The sequence below is a fragment of the Anticarsia gemmatalis genome, chromosome 26 (assembly GCF_050436995.1).
Source record: "Anticarsia gemmatalis isolate Benzon Research Colony breed Stoneville strain chromosome 26, ilAntGemm2 primary, whole genome shotgun sequence".
NCBI classification, from domain to species: Eukaryota; Metazoa; Arthropoda; class Insecta; order Lepidoptera; family Erebidae; genus Anticarsia; species Anticarsia gemmatalis.
In genome coordinates this window covers 398,689-412,494 of record NC_134770.1, presented here as the reverse complement: position 1 = coordinate 412,494, position 13,806 = coordinate 398,689, and the positions used below count along the sequence as shown (strand labels likewise).

Genomic DNA, 13,806 nt, shown 5'->3' with positions numbered 1-13,806 from the left:
TTGATCCCATCGATCCTATAGAATCTCTTGTCGCGACAGTACAATACATTTAGGTGATTTATTTTTATTTATATGGATAAGTAATATTTGTTGTTATTAAATTTAAATTAGTTGTCCTTATCGAATATTTAATACGAATAATAACGATATTAATATTTGTTTTAATGAAATTTTGAATTTATTATCCTGGTACATGAGTACAAAATATAATTACAAGTATGACATATGTGTATGTATGACTTATTAATTATATTTAATACATAGGCTTAGGGACTCCTAGCTTTTCAAATTAAAGTGAACCATTATTAATTCTAATTATTAAATTGAACCATTATTCATTATTAATCTTTTCATTAATGTTTAGGAGCAACCAAGCAACGGAGGGTGATGGACGCGCGCGAGCAACCCTTGACCGACGCTACAGTGAAACTAACGACTTGTCCTGGCTGGCCCACCAATCACAGCGGGACGACCACGCGGACCAATCACGAGCCCGCATACGTCACTACCGCTATAAAATACTATATTTTTATATTCTATAACCCAGCACTCGGCAACATGTATATTTTGTAATAATTATTAACTATTATATCGTTTTTCTTTCGTCTCTTGTAAGTACCGCATTGAATATTAGTATTAAAAGATTATTATTCCATACGTAATATTGTGATTACATGAAGTTTACGTTCTTTTTTAATTGATGTTTTCAAAATATAAGTTATATAATTAAATGTTTTTATGTAAATAATATTAGTTGTAATTGTAAGTTGACAACCATAATGTAAAATTATATATGATTTGTGTAAAAAATGTTTTATTTTTATTTTTTCTAAATTTACTACTCCTGTTGATCTGTAGCTTAGAAAATCTTGTTACTAGAGAATTAATATTATACTAATTTTTGAGTATTGACTTAGCATTTCAAAAGACATACAATAAACGTTTTTGAAGCTTAATAATTAAAATATATAACATTATATTTGGTCTATATACAAACCTTTATAGTCACAATTTCAAATATATATTTCAGTCGCAAAATACAGTTTGTAAAATGTAATTTCTTTATTTCTTTTTTTTCACAATTTCTACTCTATAAGTAACAATATTAATGGGATGTTATGGATATAGATATATTAATCACATGATATCGATTTCGGATACGGTTCGGATAATTCTTTAGTTCGGATAATTTCGGATATAAGAAAAAAATATTAAAATAAAAAATAGATTTTAATTTAGACTATTTATACCAAAATTATTCGAAACTTTAATATTCGATAAGGATTCTTTCGGATATCTGATTCGGATTTCCATAATATCCCTAAATATCAACCAATTTTAATATATTTAGTATGTTTTTAGATTTGTTTTCGTAGTATGACGAATATAAAAGTGAATTGATAACGAATTAAGGTATGGCTTATAGTATGACGGTGATAATACGATGTATAAGCAAATCATATTAGGGCAATATTATGCTTAACTTAGTAGAGAAATATCAAGACATTATTATTGAAATTTAGAGCAATTTGGTGACGGATAATTCAAGTTAATATTTGTATGATAGTGTGTATGTTTATCCTTGTTTGACTTGAAAACGACTAATTTGAAGAGATGAAAAGTTTTCTTCTGGGGAAGGATATTCTCGAGGAAGCTAAAAGCATAGCGGAAATCTAAGTGTGTTAAATAAATTTAATATTATCAGCTAAATCATGAATCTATCCAAACATATATGAGGTATTATTCTAAATATAGATCAGTACATGAAATTTTATAAGTAAAAATCAAATTTGCTTAGTAAGGTGCGTTGACCTGCAATAATATTGCGCAAGCGGCCATATTGTGCAATATAATTGCAACTTGCTTATAAAGTCACTACTACCACAGTATATAAAAATAAGTATATGAACAGTATGGAAACTTCTCACAAACACGTTAAAGAAAGGAAGAAAACCCGCAACTATCGGCAGTGATCGACCACTTAGTACCCAGATGCGTGGAATCAAACGTTTTGAACGTTTGTTAGTTTCTATACTGCTTGAGTATATATTATTATACTGTGCCATTATTATCCAGTTGGCAATTTTCACACTGAAGGAATGTTCACTAAAGATCTACAATTTCTTGTTTCGGGTCTGCTTGTATTCCGTGTCCGTTATTAGTATGTTTGTAAAAAAAATATTATTGATACACTGTGCGAGAGTTTTATTTCAAAGTATAGATTATTGTTTCAAATGAGATTAATATTATTAATTTATGACTATAATAACGCTTTGAAATATATTTGTCTTTTTAAAATCTTATACAGTTACTTATTCACTATAATCATGTTTTTTCTAGTACTTATTAAATTATAATAATTACAGTATTAAAAAATATTTCATATATAAATATATATGTAATGTCTTGATATTTCTATTTAAATAACTTGTTTACACTGAAATAATGGAATTTGAACATTTTAATACTTATTACTGTTTTAGGGTTCCGTAATTACCAGTTTTTAGTACGGACCCCAGTTGAAGTGCCCTAAGAATATTGTACCTATGCCATATTAGTACTGATATATTAAAATATAAGCTGTTTAAATTATACTAGTAGATACCCGGTTTTACCCGGATTTATAATTTATAGTCAATCTAGTGTCAAAGTAGTTCAAGCCGCCAAAAAAAACAGCGAAAGAGCGGTGGCAATCGTTTTGAGCCTTAGGGTCCATAATTTTGTCATTTTTGACAGTTGTCAATCAATCATGCCAATATTTTTTCTTTTATTCTTTTACAGTAATATTTTAGACTGCTAAATAATGAATGATGACTGCTTAATATTACGAATTGATTAGTTAAAAACATGAAATGCCATTCATAAATATTATTTCTTGACATTTCGAACATTTTTGTCATAATAATATATACAAGTCCAAAAAAGATCATAAAATAATCATTTTCAATCATTTATAATGAATTTTCGAATTTACCCAAAAAATAATCATCCTATATATACTCGGTACATAATTTAAGCAGCTTGTATACGGTCCCATGTACCTAACGTTATGATATAAGCACGCCGCCCGGCGTTGTCTGCGTTTTACACGTATTTACTAGTTATTCCAATGTTGGGTGGAAAGCGACCTTTGTTACATGCTTATTATAAAGTTATTTATTGTATATACAAAAAATATTTATCACTTGCTTTAATATAGCTCCTGTAAGCTACATAAATGGACCCTTATGGTCAAATTTTGACCATAAGGGTCAAAATTTGACCCTATGTATGACTGTCATGTCAAATTACCCAACCCGCCTTTGACCAGCGTGGTGGACTCTAGGTTAGGAGGAGAGTCTTGCCCAGTAGTGGGACAGTATGGCGTTCAAATTTATTTTATTTATGTATGTTATAATAACTACTAATAAATATTTCCAATATAAAAAGCATATTCTTTAGCTCTCATGCACATTGGTTGATAACATCATATCATACAGTTTTAAATTTCACAATTCATATGTATAGACACTGTGTCAGACACTAATACAGACATAAAGTGTCATCTCCATACATAGTTGACATTCGGTATGTATAACTCTTACTACACACATATTCAGTTCGGCAAAATTACTGAACAACGAAACCGACTCGACTCATTCACTCGCTCATCGGCTTGTGCCGATTGGATTCATCTATGTGTATTTGGTGTTGCTGCCCGGCTAGGTCGATGAATGCCGAATATGTGTGTAGTAAGCCTGACAAAAGCGTTGCAGTGTTATGTCTACTGTTACTTACTGAACACGCACAGTATCCATGCACGCTCAGTAGGTATACGTGCATGTCTAATATATATTAAATGGAGTTGGATTTTACAACATAATATAACAGCTTTAATTTTAAAGGATGAATTATGAAATGTGGTTAAATTTGTACCTAAATATAGTCATTTATCAGTACGAGTCATTAAAGGAAAACTTTAAGAGGAAATATTTCAAACGGTTTTTGAAGGTCTATAAATTATCCTCTATATGAATAAGTAAATTGAACCAATCAATGTCCCGTTATTGGACAAGGGTTTCTTCTCAGAATGAGGGAGGATTTAGGCCTTGTGTCCACCACACTGACCAAGTGGTGGTTAAGACATTTGCGTATATTTAAAACTGTTTTCAAAAACTCAGGCATGCAAGATTGCTGTTTTTCTTTACCGTTGGAATAAGTGATAATTATTTCTAATACACACATAACTTCGAAGTCATTGTTGATTCTTTATGTTTTGTCTTTGACTTTAAGTTTTGAACCCACGATCCTGTGTGTGCAAGGCGAATACTTATACCACTAAGCTATAATTGCCCTTAACACTTCTCACTAAGTAATGATTTTTTTATGTATGTATTAACAAATATACCGAGCAAATTTACTTTTTCAAAAAATACTGTGCATTTTAGTAGCTTATAACATTTTCACCCAACATAAAAACTAGGTTTTTATATATAAATGATATATATTTGATACTGTAGTGTAGTGTTAGACCAAATGAGCCCATCCATACACGTGATTTGTATGTTTGTATGTATGTATACCGATGTAACGCTTATAGCCAATTGTACATTATTGTGCTTTATTATGTATATTTCATCGCAATAAAATTTACTTAAGATATGTGTATTGTTTTTATCAAAAGCTCGTTACTAAGCTGAAGTTAAGCTACGCTTGCCGAGGTTGTTCTGTAGATGGGTGACCATATTATACATTCCGAATTCTAGTTTGACCGAGGCGTATCGTGTTAGCCAGGTAATTGAGTGATGGAGGTACGATAGGCAGTTAATCCATGTAAAATACTGGTGCTCTGCTGCATCCGATGAGATTAGAAGCCGACTCCAACATAGTTGTCAAGCAACTCTTGGCGCGGTCATTCCATAGATGGGTGACCGCATAGTGGTATTTTGACTGATTGTCTCCGCGCTTAGAAGAGGACACTTGTTGTCAATTAAGATTATAGTCTTTAAGCCATGACCTTATGGACTGCTTGAACAACTTTGACACTAGGTTGATCACTAACCATACGATGAAATAAAATAAAAAAATCGTACAGAGCCTTGTGTTCATTCAGAAATTAGAAAATCAGTGAACCGTCTAATGCAGCTGACAGTAGCTTGTTTGATACTGATACTTTATTTTAGCAATACATGAAACTATTCTTTGTAATATAGATGATTCGTGCATGCCAAGGCTCTCAGTTTTCGGACTTAAATACTTTGTCTCACAAATAATTATGAAGTATTTTCGGACGGAAATCTGTGCCTTAAACGACTATCAATACCAAATTTAATCCTACCAATCACGTATTGAAAAGATAAAAGTGAAAACCAAATGAGGGTAGTCGTAGAAACGAGACGACGCTAAGCAACTACGTCAGTCAGCCCGTGACCACGGTCGATGTAGTTCGATCGAAACGTCGGTAAATAAGGTATCGTTACCTTAAAACTTTTTGTTTAAAAGATACGTGTAGCTATTTAAGATTATGTGTAAAAGTGATAGTTTAAAAACTTGAATGTTTGTATATAACTTTCAAACTACTGCAGGAATAGGGTAAGTCTTTATTTTATGTCCGTAATTGTTAGAAGGTTTGTATCCTTATACTTTAGTATGCTCTTGAGATGCCTCTTATGACTTCAATACTATCAATACGTAAGTAGATGCTCCCGTTATGCTTCCAATATACTTGACATCTTGTTTACTACCACTTTAATATATTTATTTAATTTGTTATGACCTATGTGTGTTAGGTAGTATTGGTAGCAGTTCCTTACATTATCAATGATTTATACCTAATAGAAATATTGTTAAAACCATATGGCGATTAAAAAGAGTGGCCAGGAGTTTCTTGCCAGCTCTTCTCATTGGCCCTACCTTCCGAACTGGCGGTAAATTCACTCTCTGTATCATTGACTATCATAAGTGTCAGCGTTTGACCTAAATGAATAATTGATTTGATTTTGATTATGAAAATGAATACTAAATGATTACCTAAAAATAGGACGGTACGAAGTTCTCCGGGTCAGCTAGTAGTGTGATATAGTTATGACTAGTTCAGCCAGCGATTTCGTCCGCGTGAGTAGGTACATTTTCCCAGGAAATTAGTATCTTTTATGTTTATTTAGGTTATAAACTATATGTGTACTTAGGGAAAGACTAACGATACAAATCTTTTTTCCTAATAATACTAGCATAAATATATCCTAGTATAATACATTTCTCTACACACTCATACTCTAGTCGCACTACAGGGTATATTTAAATAAAAATCTTATTTTTTCCTTATAATTTAATTACATTATAAAACTTATATTAATGGTTGGCATTGTCCTCGTAATCTGCCGGCATTACTACACCTAGCATATGTAAAAATCTGAAAAACAAAAGTTATTATTAGGTATATACTATTTATTTATATCTCTTCTCATCGTATGGTTAGTGGTCAACCTAGGATCAAAATTGTTCAAGCCACCCGAAGGCCTTTGACATGGCTTAACGACTGTTATCGTAATTGACAACAGTCGGGACTGACTTTTTACGTGCCTTCCGAAGTACGAAGAAGCCCAGTTCTAATACCAGTATGCCCACCCATTTCTGGAATGATCGCGCCTAACTTGATTAACCTACAAATCGATTGCTACGCGCAATATAAGTCATCAATACCTACATAGACGTACTAAAACTACGCAATTACTAGTTATTCCTATAGGTATTCTATACTTTTTCCTATTGACGCACTAACCCATAAATCACGCAACAAAACTGACGCGAGTAAAATCACGTCACTGGTCGAAAATTGCGCATTACCGGACGATATTTTTCTACATACATAAGTACATAATATTATCAAGCATGTATGAAAACGCCCGCGTTTCGACATTAACAATGTCTGTCCTATGTTAAAGTGGGCGAGCCTATTGCTTTATACCGGGCTAAAGACTAAACTACTATTGAGAATGATCTAATTTGAGTTAAAAAAAATACCAATAGAACTTTGTCCGACCTGGTAATTAAACCCGAGACATCGTGGTCAACAGTCGGATACACTTAAATTACACTCTATAACACACTATTCTGTAATTCTAATATGGTTAATTCATTTTGGTAGGTAGATCAGTTGGGTTTTAACGGAATGTAAAAACATCAATTTTCATTCCCTTACATACGGAAAATGTATCAAATTTAATGTTTGTGTTCAGTGTACAGTTGAGAGCAAATATATTTAAAAGTATCTACAAATAATATAGTTACCACATTTCCAAAATGATTGTTATCAATCAAAAGTCTAACACCCAGTCTTACGGACGGATATCGTGTTATAACCCAGGTAGCTGGTTTGTGGAGGTCCGATAGGCAGTAACTCTATGTTAATTACTGGTATTGAACTGCATCCCGTGAGACTGAAAGCTGACTCCAACATTGTTGGAAGAAAGGCTAGACTGATTAATAAACTTTGACTACAACTAACACTTTAACCTTTAAGTACCGACGTGTGGTCTGACAGACACTTTCGTAGGTCAGAAAGTCTAGTTACATAGGTTAGCGAATACGTATCCCCCCGTGCTTCTCTCTACCCCTCAGTAAGTTGCCCGGCAGCGTTCGTGGAGAGTTGCTGCGTCGGCGCTTACGGTTCCGGTGAGTTATGGCTTTTATAAGATCGCGAGTGGTCTGTCAGACCACTCGTCTGTACTTGTGTAACTTTTTTGATTATGACTTTTGTCAGATAATATAGGTTTTTTCTTATATTTACAGTTGCTTATAAAAATAGATAAGTCGGGTATAAAACGAGCAACCACTAGAGCAAATAAAACTGTTCCTCCCATGAAGAAAACTTACACGCAACTACAAGTACAGGGCCTCAAAATAAAGACCATGAAGATAATTTAACGGAATGGCTATATGAGAGTTTAGAATCCCACTGTGATGAAATTGACCCGAATTTTGTTGCCTTGGAAAGTGACTATAATTCTGTGACATCTGTTCTTCAACACTAAAGAAAGAACCTAAGAAACATGTGTGCCTAAAATGCAGCAAACCTGTTTGCAAAGAGTGTTTGTAAACTTTGATAGTTCCTACCATTTGGTGCCTTGTGATTTACAAGAAAATTGTTTTTAACCTATAATATTATTTCTTTTTTGCTTATGTGATTATTTATCTTTGAGAAAAAAGGACATTTAAAATGTTTTTATAGTTTGTTGAAATATAATAATTAGTAAGATAAAAGTAACGTTTTTCGTCCAAAGAATTTGAGACTGTAATTTAGTTGTTAAATTATTAATTATAAATGGTTGTACTACTATTTTTTTTTTCATTTATTCAATAACTAAATACATATAGAATTCCTAGAAATATTTATTTACACATAATATTAATAAACATAAAAGATTTCTTTACTAAAGCTCTGGTGGTCTAGCAGACCTCACGTCGGTACTTAAGTAACTAAAATAGCACGTCGCGTCGGTACTTAAAGGTTAATAATAATAATGAAACTGATATTTCTGTAAAACAAAATATGAAAATACATTTACAATAAAAATTGTGATTGTGTATAATGGTTACTGTTCCTCACTATACCTACTTATAAAAGTAGTTAGTAATACAATTATGACAAGGAACTTCCCATATATGGTTTAAGGAAAAATAATACAATATTTACACTGTTTGCCCTATTATTACAATAGCTTATAAATCAAATAAGATACATCAAGTAATGAGTAGCCCATTAGTGCCCATAGCTGTCCCACAGGTGGACAAAAGTTTTCTCCAAAAACGAATCAAGGAGAGTTCATAGGCACTTACGCTTACTAGTCGGTTTACCGTATACGATGAGTTTAGCATTTTTAACCCGGAGATTCGGCAACAGAAATACATCATGATCTGTGAAAATTTCAACTGTCTGAATAACACGGTTCATGAGAAACAGCCTGACAGACAGCAAGTGTCAGTAATAAGGTCTAATTTTCTTCCTTTGGGTACAGAAACCTAGAAACAACTATACTTTTTAAAGTGGGTATATGACCGCATAGTGCAATTCGAGCTGGGCGTCTCCGTGCTTCGGAGGGCACGTAAAAAGTCGGTAACGGCTGTCTACTAAGATAACAGTCGTTAAGCTATGTCATAGGCCTTTTGGGCTTAAACAACTTTGACACTAGGTTGACCACTAACCATACAAACAAACAATTATTCAAAAATAACTTACTTGGCAATGCTGATGCAGTCTCCACGGTACTTGTATTCTCCCGCGGGACATGACACAAACATGGACGCGTTTATCATGGCTATCAAACAAAACAACGCAAATATTACTATTATTTTCGCAGCCATTTTGTCCAGTTACGCTTTATAACAGCAACTGATGTGTTTCTTATATATTTGCCGTATTTATGGTCAATTTATGAGTAATATTGTTTACGTATAATAATATGGATTATCCTTGTTAAACTAATGACGAATATTTGTCTAAATATAGGACAGCAGATGTGACTTTATACTAAATAATATTTACCTAATAGTGAATTATTTAACAAAAATATTTTTGGGGTTCCATACGCGAAAGATAAAAACGGGAAATGGGACCCTATTACTGAGACCTCGGTGTCCGTTTGTTTGTCTGTCTGTATCTCATGAAATATATTAATTAGTCGCGGATTCCATTCACAAGTCGGACAAAGTGCTATTTGTCTTTTTGAAATTATATTAGACTATAGATTTAGTAAATGTAGATAGGTATATATTATACTCAATGGTTGTCTGGGGGATAGTAACTTAACGCGCCTGATATATGGTAATAGGGTCGCCCTCTATTAAATGTTACGTAGCTGTACTAAAATTGTAAACGTCGAAACGTGATGATATGTATGTAATGTTTATAAAATAATATATTTATTATTTAGTTATCAACCTAGCGTATAAATTATCCTCCTGGCCGATATTCGGCTACAGCAGCCAGCTTCATTGGAACCAGCCAACTGTGCAGAACTTTACTTATAGTGTACAAGTGTGTCACAATACAATTGAAATTGAACCCTAGACCTCTTGCATGGCAGTACTATACACCGACCGCGCAACAGAGGCAGTCAACTCATTAATTAAATAGTATTTGTGAAAGGCATAATCTCTCTCTGTAGGCATTGTATTGAGAGTCATGTAGGGATTGTAAAGTACATAGGTACTTGTATCATACGTTTTTTTTTTTTTTTTACAATGTATTAATCACTAAAACTATGGCTAAATATGGTGTTTTAACGTAATTATTTACGTATATGGAGGCCCTTTTCCTGTCATGCGTACTAAGCCGCGCGTCTGCATCTGTACCTATGGCATTGCGTCCACTGAAAGGACATTTTGACGCCAAAGAAATTAATAACGATAAGGCTTGGTACACTGCACATATTCGGTTCGGCAATATTCATCGATGAACGAAACCATCTCACTTGTTCGGCTCGTTCCGATCGGAATCATCTGCTTATATTCCGGTTTGCCGGCTAGGTCGCGCCGCTCGCCCACGACTACGCCCGCGTGAAAAGATTTCCCTTAGTAAAAAGTATCCTATGTTAATCTAGGTTATAACTTATCTGTGTATCAAATATCAATAAATTCCGTTCAGTAGTATTTTTAATCGACTTCAAAAAAGGAGGAGGTTCTCAATTCGTCGCGATATTTTTTTGTTAAAAAGAATCAAACATTAATCATTCGGACGTACAAATTTTTGTATTTATAATATTAGTAGGAATAACTGGAAAAAGTAGGATTCCTTTTCTCTACTTAAATAGATATCTCTTGAAAGAATTGCTTTTGTGTCGCGGGTACTTTTACAAATATACAAACAACGGACACAAAGTAGACCCGAAACAACTATTTGTGGATCGCACAAACAACTGTTCCGAGTGGGAATCGAATCCACGACCTCCCATAGTACCGGCGTGCACACCATAGTAGCGGCGTGGAGACTTTTACCACTGCTTTACAGAGGCAGGCAATTAATAGGACCATGTACCTAAAATTTGTTTGTCGTCAACAGCTCATGACGGGTATTTTGCGGTCACAGATTATTATTTATTTACATTATTGAACCATATAAGAACGTTCGCTAGTTAATAGGCACTTATATATATTATAAAATTGTGATGTTAGTTAAACCCATTGTTCTAACATAATAATAAAAATAAATAATAATTGTCACTTGTTACAGCTCTAGGAAAATAATATTGTGAGGAAATTATGTGTAGTTAACACTTCCTGAAATAGTTGGTCGCAAATTCCCGCATTTAGTTGTCAGGCTGAAATAAGTAGATTCGTTTGAACATACAGCATATTACTATGAAATAAAATTAATTAGATATAATTGAACAACTCACACACGGCCATTTGATTTTAAAACTAAGCAGAGCTAGTACTACTTATAGTAACCAAATCTATACTTCTATACTAATATTATAAAATTGTAGAGTTTATTGGTTTGTTTGGTAGAACGCGTTAATCTCAGTAACTACTGGTGTGAATTAAGGAAAACAATTGGATAGCTTATTTATTGAGAAAGGCTAGGCTATATAACATTACGCTACGACCAATAGAAGCAAAGTACGAGTAAAAAATGTGCCAAAAACTGGGAAAATTACGACCCATTCTCTCTTATGTGACGCAAGCGAAGTTGCGCGGGTCAGCTAGTACAGCATATTTTGCTGCCTATTCTAGCTGTAAATAACTTAAAAAGAAAAATAATTCGATATCATTGAACAACTCACACACAGTCATTTGATTATATTATTCTAAACAGACGAGGAAGGCTATAGGCTATATAACATTACGCTACGACCAATAGAAGCAGAGTACCAGTAATTAATGTTACAAAAACTGGGAAAATTACGACCCATTCTGTCATATGTGACGCAAGCCAAGTTGCGCGGGTCAGCCTGAGGGTCAGCGCAGACCAAGAGGAGCGCAGTGGAGAGGATTTTTTAACGCACTTGAAAATCAACTTTAATGTCATTAAAATAAAGTGCATAATTGCTTGAACTTGACAAAAAATGCTCACGCGTCCTCGAGGATGCGCGGGTATCCCCGCGCGGCATCGCGTCGCCGCCGGCATCGTACGAAAAATTTCAATGTTGTTACTGAGTTTAAAGAGGGAGAACGTCATTTTTATTCTTCTTCAGCTAAAAGAGCAATTATAATCATGGCCCAGTCCACCATCGTTGACGAATTTAGCGACAAACTGGCCTGTTTAATGTAGAATGGGAACCTAGAACGCTTTCCTCGCGCAGGCTCGAGCAGTCGCGAGCATGCTCGAGCATCCGCGAGCCGTAAAGAAAATGCTCGAGACCGCGCGAGGATTATTCCGGTCTGTCTGCGCTGGGCCTAACTGAAAAAAGACAGAGACTTTTGAACAAACTCATCACACTCATTTCCCGAACAAAAAATAGAACTTGGGAATTTTCGCAGCCTTGTACACTGTAAAAAGATAAAAATAGAGTATTTATTAAACTAACAATACTTCATTTTTAACAAAATACATAAATTTATTATGCTTATTTATGTTTACCACTCATTCATCCACTATTTAACTGCTAATGCCATCTAGGCAAATTTAAAGGTACTAGTAGGACTATCTAGAATAGTAGATTCTAAACCTACTTAATAGTTCGGCTACTTGTCAATAGATGTCGCTACATTGAAATCGCTCGACTTCTTGAATTGACTGAAGACACAATTAGCGTCTGCTAGGGACCGCGTAATTCATCTGTCTATGAAAGTTCATTAAAATCACTCGGCTTAGCCTTTCTTCCAAGCTATGTTGGAGTCGGCTTCCAGTCTTCGGATGCAGCTGAAATACCAGTGTTTTACATGGAGCGACTGCCTATCTGACCTCCACAACCCAGTTACCTGGGATAACAAAATACCCTTCGGTAAGACTGGTTGTCAGACTTTCAAGCTTCTGACTACTGTTAACGACTGTCAAAGATCTTCGAAAATGACAGCCGAGACCCACAATTTAACGTGCCTTCCGAAACACGGAGGAACTCGATATGTATAAGATGGTCACCCATCCACGAATCAACCTCGGCAAGCATGGCTTAACCTCAGAGATCGATCCGCGCGGCTGTTGTTAACTAAGCCACGAGCTCATTAAAATCAACTTTGGTAAAAGAGTAACGAACATACACACAATTTACGGACTTATTGTACAAGAATATGAAGATTATGAGTCCTTATTTAATTTAATTCTCCAAATTTTGTTCAAAATATGAACCAAAATTTTACCAAAAACGTACGTCCCAATTCCTTTTCCTTTGATATGTGAAAAAGGCGAGATTGATCGTTTGTATGTATAAAAATCACGATTAAATATGTAACTATTGATTTACGAAGGTAGGCAGGCAAATTAAATACATATTATTATGTTAAATGGTTTATCAACACATTAATTCCTTTATCCCGTTAACATCGATCGAGGAAAAAGCGATTATTACAACATTTAGGTAACTATTAAAGTAAATTATTCATTAAATTTAATTATTATATTTATTATAAGTTTTGATATTTAGATATTTTAAAATATGTATACGAAAATACAATAATTTATTATTTATTATTGCCCATACTGCCGTCCAAACAAAGAGTGCAGTAAGGAACTTCGCAATGATTTCGAATAATCGGCGCCTAAAGTTTATTTTATATTTTTTTGTGTCTTCACTTTCTGCATGATCTCAATCAAAAATGTTTGTGAAACAAATTTCGGTAAATATTTCTAGTTTTATTTGAACTTTTCATTATAAGTTACTTTATGTT

General features: G+C 33.9%; 1 protein-coding gene across 5 annotated transcripts in view; it reads left to right on the top strand.

The window, feature by feature from the left end:
• RhoGEF2 (Rho guanine nucleotide exchange factor 2) overlaps positions 1 to 4,641 on the top strand; it is a 243,736-nt gene extending 239,095 nt beyond the window's left edge. For all 5 annotated transcript variants that reach the window (XM_076131552.1, XM_076131553.1, XM_076131551.1 and 2 more), the window contains one exon: positions 365 to 4,641. In XM_076131552.1, the coding sequence (XP_075987667.1) occupies positions 365 to 388 (24 nt within the window). In that variant the 3' untranslated portion in view covers positions 389 to 4,641. The remainder of the gene's footprint in view (positions 1 to 364) is intronic.
• The last annotated feature ends 9,165 nt before the right edge of the window (positions 4,642 to 13,806 follow it).